This window comes from Typopeltis vanoorti, chromosome 22 (genome assembly GCF_054136105.1).
Source record: "Typopeltis vanoorti isolate ZY-2024b chromosome 22, IOZ_Tvanoo_1.0, whole genome shotgun sequence".
Lineage (NCBI taxonomy): Eukaryota > Metazoa > Arthropoda > Arachnida > Uropygi > Thelyphonidae > Typopeltis > Typopeltis vanoorti.
In genome coordinates, this window is record NC_143570.1 from 72,536,818 (window position 1) to 72,555,238 (window position 18,421).

The 18,421-nt window shown below is 35.1% G+C and overlaps 1 protein-coding gene across 4 annotated transcripts in view; it reads left to right on the forward strand.

Annotated features, from left to right (window-relative positions):
• Positions 1-18,421, forward strand: part of Sap130 (Sin3A-associated protein 130) — a 474,798-nt gene that overhangs the window by 342,033 nt on the left and 114,344 nt on the right. For all 4 annotated transcript variants that reach the window (XM_090411834.1, XM_090411836.1, XM_090411835.1 and 1 more), the window contains one exon: positions 3,636-3,720. In XM_090411834.1, coding sequence (XP_090267960.1) covers positions 3,636-3,720 — 85 coding nt within the window. The remainder of the gene's footprint in view (positions 1-3,635; positions 3,721-18,421) is intronic.

The following is an 18,421-nucleotide window of genomic DNA, read 5'->3' on the forward strand; positions in this document are numbered from 1 at the left end:
TGTGATGAGGCATGGATTTTCCAGTACGATCCAGAAACAAAGAGACAATCGATGCACTGGAAAACTCCCTCGTCACCGAGAATGAAAAAATCAAGAATGAGCAAGTCAAAACGGATAATGCTGATCGTTTTTTTTTTTTTTTAATATCAATGGCGTGGTAATGATTGAATGGGTATCAGAGGGTCAGACAGTTAACCATCATTATTACCTTGTGGTTCTGGCCAAGCTGAGAGAACGAATGAGGAAGAAGAGACCTGATCTGTGGAAGGACAACGCTCCAGCCCACAGTGCACTGTCTGTGAAGCAGTATCTGGCTGATAAGATCCCAGTGTTGGACCATCGACCTTACTAACCAGACTTAGCTCCATACGACTTTTGCCTTTTTCCAGAGTTGAAATCCCTCATTGAAGGGCACCCATTTTCAGTTAGTGGATGAGGTAAAGGAGAAAACGGCAACATTACTGAAGCAGATAACACCTGATGACTTGCAGCACTGCTTCCAACAATGGAAAATTCGTATGCAACAATGTATAGATAGAGGAGGGGAGTATGTTGAAGGTGATAACAATTAAGTTGTACAATTATAATAATAAATCACATTTTTGCAACCAGTCTCGTTATTTAATAGCCACACCTCGTAATGTAATTGCATATTATGTAACTTAAATAATTACTTTCTTAATACTAAATAGTTTAACTGTTAACTTAAATTGTTGGAGTGGGGATGGTCTGAAACTAAATTAAAATCAGCTATCTATTTTCAGTTTGCACATAATCATTTCCCAGGAGATATCTATAACTTAATTATATTAACTCTATTAACCATTTAACTCATTAAGAGATTAGCTTTCAGACCACTTTATAATTAGATATGAATGATATTAGTCATGCTATCTGGATGCAAAAAGGTAAGGCAAAAGAACTAATTGTCATGGATTGCACTACTGATCTAAGAGGTGAGAGGTACTCTATGAGAGAGGATGTGAAGTTGTTGGATGAAAGAAAGAGCAATAAAGTGAAGATTGTAAGTTTCCTGCTGTGCTATGATAGAGACTAATTGAGGAGGAGGGTATTGATAGCAAATGAATCAATATACATGTTATACAGAAGGAGTGATGCAGAGTTTGTGGACCTATTGCCTGTTTTGACAAAGAATGATTTGTATAAAGCTGACAAACTGCAGTTAAATGGTTATGGTATTAACCATTTAATCGAGAGAGCTTTGTTCATCGAACATGCTGAAGCGCAAATTCAGGAAAACTAAAATATTAGGGTGAATGTGTGGAAGGCACCCACGAGATAAGCGAGTGTGAGAATGACCAAGTGTGGATTCTAGTCTCTCAAGCAAAAATATTGAATAGGATAGTCAGTTCAGGAAGTTAAAGTGGCTGGAGATCTAAAGAGAGATGCTGCAGTTTCTATATGCTAATGCCAGAAATATCAGGAACAAGAAGGAAGAGTTTTTGTCATTGGTTAATGCAACCTCTCCAAAGTTATATGCATTAGTGAGACTTGGCTGACAGCAGATGATGTAGTTACAGGGATAGAATATGAAGAGTTTAGTATTTTCAGGGAAGAACAAGGTGGGATGGGAGGGAGGGGTATTGCTGATGATAACAGATGAATTACAGCCAAAAAGAATAGGAGATAGGTGGAGGGTACTTAATAGACATCTAGTAAGGAAAGAAGTAGTAACTTATCTTTGTAGATGGTAGGAAGGAAGACAGTTTCCGAGCATGTTTGAAGGAAGTGTATAGATTGAATTTATGAAGAATCCTTGCTATTTGTTCTGTGATTCCTTTAAGGTCTGGTATTGAAATTTTTTTCACATCAGATTTAGTCTGATAGAAGGATGAAACTATCAATAATTTTTTTAATGGTAGATTTGTTGTATCCATTACATATCACATTCCTTTTAATTTTATTGAGTTCATCTAACAAAAGGGACAAGGCAGATGGGTGTGATGAATTAACTTTTCAATAATGGTGGTATCCTGCAATTGTACATTGTGTAATAATTTATTGGTTTGACTTTTTGTTGGATCCCTGCTAATAACACTGTAAGGCTGACCTGTCTAATTCTTGCACAGACTTCGTTTGCTTACACTTGGATAAAGGATTAAACAAGAATATGAATTTTGGCATCTTTAATTTAATTTATAATCAAGTGAAAAAAAGCTTTCAACAACTTTGATCTTTCTTTTTATCAGTCCATATTTTTGAACTATATAATAGAGTGGGAGTGGAGATTGTAAAAACTGAAGAGTCTCTTATAGTGGTATATTGATAAATATGAAAACTACATCAAAAGAAACCATAATCTTGTTATTATACAGTTTATTTTGTCTTTAAAGTCAAGACTGTTTTTGATATAAGAGCTGGCATGGCCTGTGAGAGTCCAAAGTCCATTATTAGACATAGTGGATTGTTTTAATAAAGCAATTAATGTGAAGTCACTAGCTTCTATACACAAGTAACCTAGTCATAAAGATAATTCTTGTAGTCTTTGTTTGCTTACACATAAAGGATTAAACAATAATGTAATTTTTGGCTTCTTTAATTTAATTTATAATCAAGTGAAAAAAACTTTCAACAACTTTGTTATTTCTTTTTAACAGTCCATATTTTTGAACTATATAACAGAGTGGGAGTGACCATTACTTTGTAAATTTTAAGTTTGATTTCTCTTTTTTATTCAGTGTCCTTTTAATTGTTTCACAGATTTTTTGAAATTTCTTTATTTTTTTCATCTATATCTTTGTTCTTTTAGATATGTTTATTAAGGTTGCTTAATAAACATATCTAATATGTTTATTAAGGTTGCTTGTTTAAGGTAACATGTTTATTAAACTGTGTCACCTGTTTCTGTTATTTTATCTTCTATTACTATTTTTGATCTAATATGGGCTCTACCTTTAAATACTATGAATTTTGTTTTCTTTTGCGAAAATTTTCATTTCATTGTTGTCTTATTTTGTTCAATTCATAAGCTGATTTTTGAAGGTCATCTTCATTGTCTTGTAGTATAATCTGATCATATACATATAGCATTTTATTGAAAGCAGTTCTTCTGGGTTAACCGAACACCTTGTTTTATTGTTGTTTTCCATATTTTAATAACTTGATCAATATGTATGTATTGAATAGAGTTGAAGATCAACTATATGCCGGCAAAGGTTGGTCGATTGGTAGAGCCTCTGCTACTAATGGCTCAGTTAAGTAAGTTTGAGTGCGGTTAGTAGTTGGAAGGGGACAATCATTCGATGCTGTTGGCACACTCTCCCTCGGTGAATCTTTGGACTCCCTGGAGGTGTTAAATCATCATCAAAATAATAATAATATCCCCGTGATCTGTGATGATATGCTTGAGATTTTAAAAAGGGGGGGGGGGCTGTTTTGCCTGATAAAGGCTTAGAAAATTCCTCTCATTTCCATCATCTCAGATAGTATTGAACCAAATCTTTGAAATCAAGCAATATTAGTTAAACAAATTATGCCTTTAATTATGAAACTTTTTAAATGACTTAAGTACTACAAGTTGAGGAAAAAAATCCAAAAATATCAAACATATTATATGAAAATGTTTTACATGAAATACTTCTGTATACTAATTTGGCCATTTCATTATGTTTTAGGTTCAGATGTGAGTAATTCTAGTAACAAATTAACAGTACCAACTGTGGAAGCTTCACCAAGGAAAAAACCACGGAAACAATTGCTGTGAGTATTTCCTCTAAGACCATTAGATATTGATTTAAATTGCTTATTACCCAATTATGTATGGAAGTGAAATGAATCAAAAATTAGGAGAATGTTCAGATGGCATCAGTGGCAGAACATTATTAAAAATTATAATATTCAGAAAGAAGTTGACTTAATTAATATTCAAGAATATGTAGAGCAGAGCAAAGCTAAGATACTATGGCCATTCTTAAAACAGATTGGGAGACAAATTATACAAAACTAATAATAGAAGTAAAAATGACAAAAACATCTGGAGAAGACCTAAGATATATGATATATGCTATTTGATGCAGTTAGAAGTATGCTGTAGGAGATTGAAATGTAGAGCTGACAAATAACAGACTAGTTTGAAAGAAATTTATTTATAGGAAACTATTCATAAAATCTTAAGTGTATTCCACTATCATAATATCTGGTACACTCGTTTTAGTTAAATCTTCAAAAAAATGATGATGCTTTATCACTATTGAATACATTAGTAAATAAGCATTTGATGTCTTAAGCACCCCACAAATAAGCATTTGTGGGGGTGCTTAAGGGTCAAGCTGTATAACTGTGAGGAGACCTCCACATAGCCTTTAAAGGAATGCGGAGAACCGACCAGGGCTTCTGACCTAATGTCCAATCCTCACCTTCTCGTGGTGCACCCTGTTGGGTATCTACTTTGATACTGAACGAACGAGGATGGGCTGGCAATTGGGGATTTAGCCAACCAAATTGTATTCTTATTGGTTAAACCAAAATAAAAAATGATGGTACAACATGACAAAATTTCATGCCGGCTGGGGCGTCGCCCAGTTAAACAAGGCCCCCGTTGTTTTAACCAGGGCGAACAGCGAAAAGTCAACTATTGGAACAGATCTGAAAACAAACCCCAACTCAACATCACCAGAGTTAAAGATCAGTACTATCAACATAAGAAACCTGAATGGCAAAGAAATGGAGCTAGCTGAGGAATTAGATAAGTACCAGATCGACATAATAGGGGTGACTGAAACAAAAAAGACCAAAACTGGTGAGATCTTTCTGAGCAATAAATACAAAATGTTATATTCAGGCAATGACAATCAAGGAAAAGAAGGAGTAGCCATAGTATTCAACACAAAATACAAGGCTAATCTTCTTGAATGGCAGTCAGTCTCAAGTAGAGTAATGTGGGCAAATATGAGAATGGGGAACTGGACAATGAGACTTATTTGTGCCTATGGTCCCACAGAAGGTTCTACTAAGGTAGAAGTGGAGGAATTTTTTGACACTTTAGAAAAAGCAACTGACACAGTGAAAAAGGAAAAGTTGGTCCTTGTTGGGGATCTAAATAGCAGAGTAGGAAATGATTGTGAGACATACAAAAATATTTTCGGAAAATTTGGTGAAAAGAGCAAAGCTAATAATAATGGCAAATATCTGTTGGATTTCTGCTCAGGACGTGGACTGGTTATTACTAACACCATGTTCCAACATAAAAATGTGCACAAATTCACATGGAGAGAAGAGGCTAGGAATAAGAAAAGTCTCATTGACTATGTTATTGTTGATAGTGATGTTTTCTCCCTGGTGCAGGACACCAGAGTGTACAGAGGATTTGAAATTGGAAATGATCATTATTTAGTCTTGAGCAGGATAAAATTGAATTTCATATTGAAAAGAATAACATGTAAGAAAGTTTTAAAGCGAATAAAAGTTGAGCAGCTCTCAGATGTGAACTGTAGACTAAAATACAGAAAGCTTATTGAAAAGAAAATGAAAGAGTTTGAGAACAGGAATCAAGCCTTGGAGATTCAGTGGCAAACTCTGAAGAAAAAACATTGATTCTGTCAGAGAGGCATGTGGTGAGGTTGTGTGCAAGGATAAAAAAATCAGAACTCCCTGATGGACACAGGAAGTTAAAGAGGCAGTGAAGGAAAAGAAGAAAGCATATCAAAAGTTCCTGGCAAATAAGTCAGCTTTTACTCTTACAGAATACAGAGACAAATGTAAGAAAGCTAAACAGTGTGTAAAACTAGCTAAACAAAAGTCATGGGAGGATTTTGGCAAGAATATAGAAAATAAATATCAAGAAGGTGGCAAAATATTCTGGAGGTTGTTGAAGAAGCTTAGGAATGGAGGAAAGAGTGCTGTAAAAGGAGTTAGAGATGATAAAGGTGACATGAAAACAGGAGAAAACGATATCCTTGAAGTATGGAGTAATTACTTTGAAAAACTGCTAAATGAAACAAGTAGTGATGACAGCACAGTGATAAAAAAACACTGACCAGGCATGCAGTCAGGAATACATATCCATACTTGAAGTAGAAAAAGCCATCAAAGGCTTGAAATGTGGAAAGGCAGCAGGAGTAGATGATATTTGACCAGAAATGCTGAAGTATGGTGGTATAAAAGTCTTACAGTGGCTGCACTGCATAGTTCAGAAGGCCTGGACAGAGGGACGAATTCCCGATGATTGGAGTAGAGCTCTCATAGTACCCATATATAAAAAGGGAAATAAAACTGAATGTTAGAATTACAGAGGTATTTCCCTACTGAGTGTTCCTGGCAAGATCTATGCAAGTATACTTGAGAAACGATTGAGAAGAATTGTGGAAGAAAAGCTTGGTGAAGAACAAGCTGGATTCAGGCCAAATAGAGGCTGTCAGGATCAGAAAGTCGAGAAAGCCTGGGAATATAACAAAGATCTGTATTTAAGTTTTGTCGATTTGGAAAAGGCATATGACAAGGTGCCAAGAGAGAAGCTATTCAATACGCTGCAGTTATATGGTGTCAATGGGGCATTATATCAAGCAATACTTAGTCTTTATTTGAGTTGTAAGTCAGCAGTTAGAATTGAAGGAAATACAGGAAGATGGTTTAATGTTAAATCTGGTGTGAGACAAGGATGTACATTATCCCCTCTGTTATTCATTATATGGATCACATTATGAAGGAAAGTGGTATTAAACGTGATATCAGAATTGGAAATGTTAATGTCTTTTCTTTATGTGGACAATGTTATACTTCTAAATAAATCTGCTACAAGTCTGCAAGATTCTCTGACTAAATTGAATAGCTGTTGTAATAGATATGGTATGAAGGTCAGCAATAAAAAGACAAAGACAATGAAAATAGGCAGAATCATTGATAATGTCAAATGTGTTGTGAATGGAGAACCTGTGTAGCAAGTAAAACATTTCAGCTACTTAGGCAAGATTTTTACTGAAGATGGTAAATTAAATATAGAAATAGACAACAGAATCAGCAAAGCTGGTATGGTGGGAAGTCAATTGAATAAATTCATATAGAGTAAGAGAGAAATTAGTCGGAACACTAAATTAGCTGTATACAAGACAGTGTTCAAACCAGTTTTAACTTATGGATCTGAGAGCTGGGTCAGAAGTAAAACACTTGACCAAAGACTAGAGACCGCAGATATGAGAGTCCTGAGAAAGATTCGAGGCATGAACAGATGGCATCAATGGCAATATCATATTAAAAATGAGGATATTAGGAAAGAACTTGATATTGTCAGCATCCAGGAATGCGTTAGCAGAGCTAATCTCAGTGGTATGGTCATTTAAATAGAATGGGAAGGAAAGATTAGCAAAACAAGTGTTCTCTGCCAGGTTGGCAGGAAAACGACCCAGCGGAAGACCAAGATATAGGTTTATTGATACGGTACAAAGTGCCTTAGATGATAGCAATATAAGATCTGATAATGTTGGAGTCTTGATAAGTAACAGACTGATTTGGAGGAAAATTGTAGATAGGAAGTTAGTAATGATGTAATTTTTTCATGTAGTACTGTCATATCCTGTACACCCCTTGAGGGTACATGGCAGGAATTTGATGATGATGATGATGCATTTGATGTCAGAGTTATGTGTCCGTTTTGTTTAGGTATATGTTTTGGATGTTGTTTTCTATTTCTTTTGATAGTACATTTAGCTGACTTGTATGTTGGGTATCTTGGTTAGTTGCTATTAACTCAATGTGTTTATGAATTTTTGGTAGTGTCTCAATGCATCGAAACCCCAATTTGTGTGGCCAGATTTCTTTTTTTAATATTATCAGTCCTGATGTTTTGTTTAGCAACATCCTCTTTTCTTTAGATGAAGTGTAGTGTCTATCAATTATTAACATGTTGTGTTGTCCTTTAGTAATCTTAAAATCTTGATTGTTCTGTTGATTTCATTATAATTGTGGTGTGACCATCATATGCTCTTACTGTTATTTATGGCTGCTGTTTCCTAGCTAGGAAGCAGATAAACAACTAACAGGCATTGTAATTCCATAGTATACATGTTACCTTGGATCTGACACTGTTCTCTACCTTAAATGGAGGTAGCAATTGCCTTTTCTACTGTGAATCCTAAAGTTTAGTTATTCAACATTTCTGTTTACAACTGCATAACCTTTGTTCAGATCCTTTGCTAATTGTAACTGATACCATGACATGTTATGTTGGGATATAATATCAAATTGTGATATTAAACTGAAAAATAGCATTACTATAAATCACAACAGCAAATAATTCTTAACTCCAACATGCACATTCTTTACATATGTTACAGCATGTGCTATGCACTATAAAGTTTTTTTTTTACTTAATTACAAAGTAAATTGTAATTTCCATGAAATTACATTTTTGTAATTTCCTAGCGCATCCCATAATGCAATGTTCTGTCTTCACATATTACATAGCAACATACATGTCTATGTATGTTGCTATGAAATATGTGAAGGGTTACTACCTACCTCTTTACTGCAGTCTCATCAGTGGGAACCAGACCCAGAAAGATACTAAGGTCAAATGAATTTTTGCAGAAGTCGTATATTTTTCCATATATACAGTATATGACTTTTGCTAATATGAATTTGCATATTGTCATTCAACCTTGAAGTTTTTCTGGCTCCCACTGATGAGACCTCAGTATAGGTCAAACCAGTCTGGGTAGTTATCCTTCCCATAATTCATGCATGACAATATGCAAATCCTAAATTAAACATGTTTTGCATTATGGATTACTGAGGCAATAGATGTGAAATCAGCAGCCTTTATATACAAGTAGCCTAGTTGTGAAGATACCTAACATACAAACATTGTTTGATTATACTTGGGTAAAGGACTAACCACTAATATAACTTTGTGACAAGTATAATTTAATATAACATGCACATTTGGCCTTCATTTTTAGCTCCTTATTAGTTTTTTGTGAACAGGATAATTTAAAATTTTCTTACCTCATTAATGGGTATGTGTGAATTACAGTACCACATACAATGACTTAAATATGTACTTAATACTTATGAAATTATTTTACAAAATAATTACAAAAGTAACAAATACAGAAATATAATAGTATATGACAATAAAAGTCACATGTGTGTGACTTTTAGTGTTATATGTGACAAGTTTTGATTACAATGTAGTGATGGAAAACATGACAAGTATTGTCATTTAAAGTCGGTTGAAGGTTCCAAAATATAGGCAGTTCTTGCTTCACAAGTTCCTGGGTTTAGGAGTTTTTCATGTATTAACAAAATCCAAAATATATGTATTAATTGCAATAAATAAATTCTAAACATATATACAAGAGTGGTCTGAAAAGTTTTTGACCTCGACCATATATGGCAACACTATTGCAAGATGTTTTTTTTTTTTCCTGAGTTTCTACATCTGTCATAAGCATCCATGTGAAATTGCAAGTCATTCGATCAAGTAGGTTTTATACAGCTATGTGAAGCAAACGTGTATCGTGTGGTTATAAAATTCTTTGTAAAAGAAGGTTTAACGGCAAAAGAAATTCATTCGAAGTTCGTATAAGTTTATGGGCACTCTTCTCCTTCATTTTCTACAATTAAGAAATGGGTTGCCGTGTTTAAATGTGACCATACCAGCCTTGAAGATGATCCACGTGAAGGATGTCCAAAAAGTGTAACAACACCAGAAATCATTGATCAAGTGCACAATATGGTATTGGATGACTGGCAAGTCAGAGTGCATGAAGAATTGCAAATGAAAAAGCTTTGCGAAAGATGGGTGCCGCACTTGCTCACAGCAGATCCAAAACTCGTATGAGAATTTCTGAACAGTGCTTGGAACATTTTAACAAGAATAAAATTGATTTTGGGCATCAATTTATTACTATGGATGAGACTTGCATTCACCATTACACACCAGAATCCAAACACAGTCAAAACAGTGGACAGAAGCCAGTTGTTCAGCGCCAAAGAAGACAAAGTTGGTTCTATCAGCAGGAAAGGCTGTAGCATCAATGTTTTGGGATGCTAAAGGCATTAGTGAGAAAAGAACCCAGTTTACAGCGGAAAAAATCATCTTTCATCAGGACAATGCACCTGCCCACAAAGGTGTTTTGGCAATGGGAAAATTAAGGGATCTGCAGAGTTATTGGAACATCCACCCTATTTCCCAGACTTGGCTTCCTCTGACTTCTGTCTCTTCCCAAAACTAAAACTCTTCCTCTCTGGTCAGAGTTTTTCTTCGAATCAAGAGGTGATTGCAGTTGTATAGGGGTATTTTGCAGATCTTACTGAGGAATCACTACAGGGATGGGATAATGGTGCTTGGGCATTGCTCGAATAAATGTATTAGTTTTGAGGGAGATTATGTTGAAAAATAAAAATAAATTTGAAATTATAAATTCGTTTTTTCATTGTTGGGCTGAGAACTTTTCAGACCATCTTCATATATATATCACATCTGGATGGGTGTCTAAGTGCACAGAAATATAAAGAAAGGTTCGCAGAATAAATATTCTTAAATATGATGCCCTTTCTCCCTATACCTATTCCAGTTTTGTAAATATTAATATTCCATCATCAGAACCTGCAGTATTTAAGTAATAAAAAATATTTACAAATTTTTTAAGACGAAACAGAAATTAAGGAACTCACCGATCAATAATATATTACTTTCATTGTAAAAGAATGAAAATATAATTAAAATCTAAACAAATAATACATAAATACCATAAAAAACTATATGTTGTGAAATTTATCTTGCACTGCATTTACTTTTCATATATTGGTATCAATGCAATATCATTTCAATTTTCTAGTGAATAATGTTTCTGTGAATTTTTTCTCTTGATGAATTTTCTCCGCAATGAGTTTTCCATGAACCTTAAAGCAGACCCACTAAGTATTTCACAAACAATGACAAAAAAAAATCAGCATCTCTGTCTGCCAGGCATATTTATAAGGTCATTGGACAGTTTTTTTATAATGTATAGTAACATCACAAGAGAGGTTGTAGAACCTATAACAAACTGATGAGTGTAGAGATTAAGGAATCTAAAGAAGGTGAATGTAGTCATTCGGAAAGTGTATTCTGTGGAATAGAAGCAGATGGAATAAAAGATTAATGGGAGTATCAGGTTTGGTCAGTTCACATTTGATATGTAAATAGATGTTTGGCAGTTGTTGCTTATGTCATTGTAAGTTACTGGAAATCGGGGAACAATGGATGTTCTACTGAACAACACCAGTTGAAATATCTATAGAAAATATGTAATACAGAGAGAGAGAGAAAAAGGGATCATCAGTTATTTGAACTGTCCTCTTTATAAAAAGATTTTGGTGTATCATACCAAATGCAAGAGCAGTATTCTAAAATTAGGTGGATTTGAGCTTTGTACAGAATTAGTAGCTGGATTGGTAAAAAGTTGCATATTTGGAGAAAAGGATGCCAAATTTTTTGGATGCTGTGGATGCTATAGAAGTTGAAGTGTTTGTGTCATGAAAGGCTAGAGGTAAGTATTATGCCAAGGATGAAGATCTGGCTTTGACTGTTGAACTAAATATTATGAAAGAATAAGACAAAGAATAAAGATCACTTTCATGAGAAAGAAAGAAAGACAAATTGTGTTTTGGAAGCACTGAAGATGATTAAGTTGTCAATCAGTCCATTGATTGGTGGTAGGGAGATCAGTGTTAAGGACACTCCTTGTTGATCTTGACACTTGGGATGTTGGGATGCCTTCACAAGATTTGTCATATGGTTGAGAAAACTGGGGACTACTATCATTGGCAAATTTATTAATAGGGTTAGAGGTAATTGAGAGGAAGTCATTTACGTATGATTAAGAGGACAGATGATGTAACAGAGCCCTGGTTAACACCTGCATTAGAGGAAATCTGAAAAGAGAGAATATCCTTTATCATTAGATAGTGAATAATCTGAGAGACCTAGTTATAAAGTGTGGATGGTAGACAGCAGTTTGCCAAGTAGTCTTTGATAAGGTCTGCCATCGAAGGATTCTGATTATAATTTTAGACTCCACCAAGGTGTGATGGTTTCAAGACAGGCATTTTTTGGAATGTACTAAAAGCAGATTTTGCAGAGAATGGAGATCTGAGCTTAATGTCTTATTTGTACATCAGTTTTAATACTTAATGATGTAGTTCATATAGATTATAAGTAATAGTGAAAATAGCATATAACTCTGTTTGATGTTGCATCTGTATCCTTCTGATACATTATTTTATTCTGACTGCCAATTTGCAAATTATTTGTAAACTATGATATAAGAAATTTGTAAACTGTATATAAGAAAATTCATGTAGTGATTTACTACTTTGAACCTCATGGTAGCTTGCCATATGCATTTTTGTGATCAGCCAGCTTAAGCAATAATCGTTAAATGATTTCTCAACTCATAAGGTAAAAATTTGATCTTGGTCCTGTGACATAAACCCACATCGCGTTTTCAGTGTTCCTTTCAACAATTTTTCATACTCCTTTGTAGAGTCTACTTCCATAAACCTTTCCTCAAATACTCAGTAAGAAAATTATTCTGTAATTCTCAGTATTTTGTTTACCATTCTATAAATTGGTACAGTCTGCATGGTTTGCTAATGACTATGTGCTTTGCAACCATATGCCTGGGGAAGGAGTGACCTAGGTTCGATTCCCGTTGACAATGTGAGGAGCTTAAGGATCTTCATCAGCCATAGCCAAGTTAACTGGTCTTGGGCATGGGCAGCAGGGGTCCCCCCCCCCCCCAGTTTATCTGGGGGTTTTCCTTCCGCAAGCAGGCAAACCGGCCCCTGAACACACATGGATGTAGTCATGAATCGCCCTTAGGAGATATTCATGACAGCAGAGTGGCGAACCAGCTGCATATTAATGCAGCCGGTTCGCCTTTTTATGCCACTTAATATGTGCCACTTATTAATAACGTATTAATATGCCACAGGTTGAGTCCTAGACGGACTCAACCTGTCCTAGACGGACAAGAAGGATAGGATAGAATAAATTGGTACACTGAATCTCTGTTCTAATCATATTTGATTCAACCTTGTGACCATTTTCCAGATGATACAGTATAACCACTACAGAACTTTTATATCAGATATTTCAGGTTGAATATCATCTGCTCTACATTAGCTGCCTTTCCATGTTTCAGATTTTAGATAGCTTATTTTTTTTACCTCAACTACTGAAATGCACTTATGACCATATTCCTCCTGGATATTTTCTGCCACTGTTCTGTCAGTTATCTCATATATTTTATTTTTTATCCAAGTTACTACTCCATGTACTTAAACCATTTAAATTTTTTGTTTTGATAGTCTTCATTTATGAATCCTTTTGCATTACTCTTTTTACCATTAATTAGCTTTCTTATTAGCCCTGCTGTCAAGACTTTCCTTTTTTTTCCACTGTTCTCTAAGAACATATGTTGATTTTTTGAGTAATGTACCCACAATCTGTTTCTTATTTTTCTTGTCTTTGCACACAACTTCAACGCTTTCTTCCCTGACTGAGTTATCTGTTTTCTTCAGATATCGCTACTCACTCTCTAGGGTTCTTGTTTACAAACTCATTTCCTCTTTCTTTGGTAACATTTTGTCTACTATTCACATTTGAGAGCTGTTGAATTTGATTCATTTTGAGAATGTTAATGTACTATTTTTTTCTTTTTAGTGGGATAGACGTTTTTTTTTTATTCTACTAGTTGCCACTTCATATTTCAAATCTCCTACAGTCTTGTATATTAAATACATTCACTGCATTATTATCAATAATGATGATAATGTGCTGAATGGATAATGTTGATATCAATAACATAATAAGGCTTTTCTTGTTTCTACATTTTTCTGAGATTAAAATCTAACTGTTTTCCTTTGCTTAACTGCACACAAACTAAACTTCCATGGATGTCCCCCTCCCCTTGTTCTCTCGCCGCATGCTATACAATGAGAAATTTCATCAGGCAATAATCTCTCACGCACTTTCAGAGGTTTATAGACCTCTATCATATTACCCCTCTTACTCCTATTTATCAGTGTTTGCAGTCCACATACCCTGTCTGTCCTTGTAATCTACATTCCGTAATGATATCGTCTTTGTTATTCTTCTTTACACATCTTCTGTATTCCCTCTGAACCTGTGAGACCAAATTTGTGCACAACAGTCCACATATAGTTGTATAGCCCTTGTGCAAAATGACTTTTTTTTGTATATTATTTCTGGGAAAACTCCCATGTTACTCCTCTTTATAAACTATTATAATTACAGCTATTTTGCCTGCTTCAGTTTAGGAGTACCCCTGTTTAAATGTCATTGGCTATTTACTCATGGATTCTTAGGGCATTATGAGTGTAGATGTACTAAAAAGTATATGTAGCCTAAGGAATAGAAAATTGCACATACCTTTTTCTGGGTGTTGTGGCTTTTCCTCAGTCTGCTATGTCGAAAACTGCAGAGTGTGGGGGGGGGGGGCACACACACACTCTGCAGTTTTCGACATAGCAGACTGAGGAAAAGCCACAACACCCAGAAAAAGGTATGTGCAATTTTCTATTCCTTAGGCTACATATACTTTTTAGTACATCTACACTCATAATGCCCTAAGAATCCATGAGTAAATAGCCAATGACATTTAAACAGGGGTACTCCTAAACTGAAGCAGGCAAAATAGCTGTAATTATAATAATAAATGACTTTTTTTTCCTTTCATGTCATTGTTTGTTTCAACATTGCAATTATTCTCCATGTTTCATTTGCAATTTTTCACTCTTCAGTGAAATTTAACTTCAATATTCTATCCATCATAACTTGAAGGTTCATAGCCTCATCAGTTTCTTGTAGCATAATCCCACATGTATAATATAACATTGGAAATCACATCATGCCAAAGTGCATAACTTTATACATACTAGAATTGAATTGATAGCTATTATCATTCACCCTCTGTTCTATTTTTTTAAAATCATTCTGTTAGTAGTATCCCTGATTTCCCTGCTTTAAGCAATAATCTTCTGTTAGGTCCTTCCCTGATCCTGGGGTACACCATTGGTCACTTTACATCTAGTAGATTCACACACTCCATGAACCACTTTCTTGATACCTATCCATCAGCCACCCACTTGTTTAAGTCAGTAGTTATATGTGAGTCCCAAATTCTCCAGTTTATGCAACAACCTTTCATGTGGTATCCTATCAAATGCCTTAGCAAAGTTCAACAGTATCCTAGTGTATCCATTCTCTTTATCCAACTCAACCATAACATTATAAAATATGAGCAAATTGTTGAAATGGAATTTCCCTTTAGAAAACCCGTGTAGTTCTTTGCCAAGTATAGCTTATCTTTCAACCTATTTTTGTACAGGGGTTCTTGCCAACTTTTCTAAAATCTTGACCACCACTCCAGAGATACTGACAGATTGGTAATTAGTCATATCAAATTTTTAACCACCCTTGTGCACCAGAACTAACATATGCTCTTTCCATATGGTATCTTTCCTGAGCTGCGATTCAAGGTTATACAAACATGTCAAAGGCCAAGCCAATTCGGCTGAATGTCCCTTTAGCATATGTGCTGATATTCCATCTGACCCTGTTGATGAATTCATATCTAGGTTATGCGAAGCTCTTGAACTTTGCATACCCTTATTCTTGTGCACCATTAGTGAAGTCAGCACTCGTTATTTGAATAATCCCATCTGCTTTTGGTGCAAGGGTACTGTCTGCTTTCACTAAAATTATTCTTCCACATTCATTTTGTCTTTTACTTGCAACATGGTGAGAGAATTCTTTTCAATTGCCTTTAGCCAGCAGCACAGCCAATTTCTTTTCACACTCCAATTTACCTTTCTGTAATGTTCTTCAGACTCTAGGGACACATTCAGATACTGCTTCATTTAAGCATCTTTTCAAAAGCTTTCTATGCATTGCTAAAATTCTTCCCATTCAACAATTGATACCATAGTACAAAAATGACTCAACTTGTCATAATTTATTTCCCAGGACAGCACAGTGGGATCCTGCCACCAACTGGATGCAAAACAGTCACATTGTTAAATGACACTTCTGATGATGATGATCACATCTAACACTTTAACCCTGAATTCCTTCTTTGACATGCTGTTTGAGAAAGCCATCTTGCAACATCTCAATAAATTCTTCTTCACTCTTGTCATGAGATTACACTTCTATCCAATTAATTTTGGGATAATTTAAGTCATACATAATGATCACTCACTTAGTACCCATCAGGGTAATTTGTAATGCAATTCATCCTCCACAGCAGCTGAAGCACCAAGTCTATACTACATCCCACCAGAAAGCTTCAAACTTGCTGCTACATGGGATTTTATTACTATTATTGCTTTCATGAGTTTCTACGCTAACTGGACACAAATCATCTAATATCATTAGTTGTATCTACCCCCCCCCTTCCTGTTTTTTTCATTACTAAAAATATGGTACCCTTCATGCTCAGTTTCAGTTATTCCATCCGTCTCTGAAAACCATCATCATCATCATCATCAAATTCCTGCCATGTACCCTCAAGGGGTGTACAGGATATGACAGTACTACATGAAAAAATTACATCATTACTAACTTCCTATCTACAATTTTCCTCCAAATCAGTCTGTTATTTGTCAAGACTCCAACATTATCAGATCTTATATTTCTATCGTCTAAGGCACTTTGTACTGTATCACTCCACCTATATCTTGGTCTTCCTCTGGGTCGTTTTCCTGCCAACCTGGCAGAGAACACTTGTTTTGCTAATCTTTCCTCTCCCATTCTATTTAAGTGACCATACCATCTGAGATTAGCTCTGCTAACGCATTCCTGGATGCTGACAATGTCAAGTTCTTTCCTAATATCCTCATTTTTAATATGATATTGCCATTGATGCCATCTGTTCACGCCTCTAATCTTTCTCAGGACTCTCATATCTGCGGTCTCTAGTCTTTGGTCAAGTGTTTTACTTCTGACCCAGCTCTCAGATCCATAAGTTAAAATTGGTTTGAACACAGTCTTGTATACAGCTAATTTAGTGTTCCGACTAATTTCTTTCTTATTCCATATGAATTTATTCAATTGACTTCCCACGATACCAGCTTTGCTGATTCTGTTGTCTATTTCTATATTTAGTTTACCATCTTCAGTAAAAATTGTGCCTAAGTAGCTGAAATGTTTTACTTGTTCCACAGGTTCTCCTTCACAACACAGTTGACATTTTCAATGATTCTGCCTATTTTCATTGTCTTTGTCTTTTTATTGCTGACCTTCATACCATATCTATTACAACAGCTATTCAATTTAGTCAGAGAATCTTGCAGACTTGTAGCGGATTTATTTAGAAGTATAACATCATCCGCATAAAGCAAAGAGCTGACATTAACATCTCCAATTTTGATATCAGGTTTAATACCACATTCCTTCATAATGTGATCCATATAGATAATGAATAACAGAGGGGATAATGTACATCCTTGTCTCACACCAGATTTAACATTAAACCATCTTCCTGTACTTCCTTCAATTCTAACTGCTGACTCACAACTCAAATAAAGACTAAGTATTGCTTGATATAATGCCCCATTGACACCATATAACTGCAGCGTATTGAATAGCTTCTTTCTTGGCACCTTGTCATATGCCTTTTCCAAATCGACAAAACTTAAATACAGATCTTTGTTATATTCCCATGCTTTCTCGACTATTTGTCGTAAAGTGAAGATCTGATCCTGACAGCCTCTATTTGGCCTGAATCCAGCTTGTTCTTCATCAAGCTTTTCTTCCACAATTCTTCTCATCCGTCTCTGAAAACCAGATTTCACTAATGCCAGTCCTAGGCTAAAACACATTCACCAGGTCAATTACCTCTATCCCCTTGTTTCTGATACTCCTGGCATTTGTGTATAGAAATAACAAGTTATGTCCTGGCTTTTTTGTATACTTACATTTATAGTCTGCTTTGGCCCATTTGGGTTACTTCCTGTTTTCCACCCACAGACACCCAAAAAAAGTCTGAACTCAAAGTGTACATTTCTTCCCTTTCACCATACTCATTTATTTATTTATTTATCGTATGGCATATACACATGGTTAAAAGGAATAAAATAAAATACATATGAATATAGATAAGATAAATATATAAAATTATAAATAATAAGTAAAATACAATCAAGCAGATAAAATACAGGTATTAAATATATGACAAGCATCAAGCAAACATTTTTACATTTAGATTTTTAATCCCAATTGATCACCTTTGGGGATCGAACAAAAATGTCCTTTAGTTCACCTGGACCTGGATATGACATTAACTCACATTCCTGAACTATACAATGAATGGTTTGGGTCTCGGCTTCAAAAGGGCAGTGGGGATTCAGTATCTTTCCCCATTTTGATAGTAAGTCTCCGCATGCAACATGACCT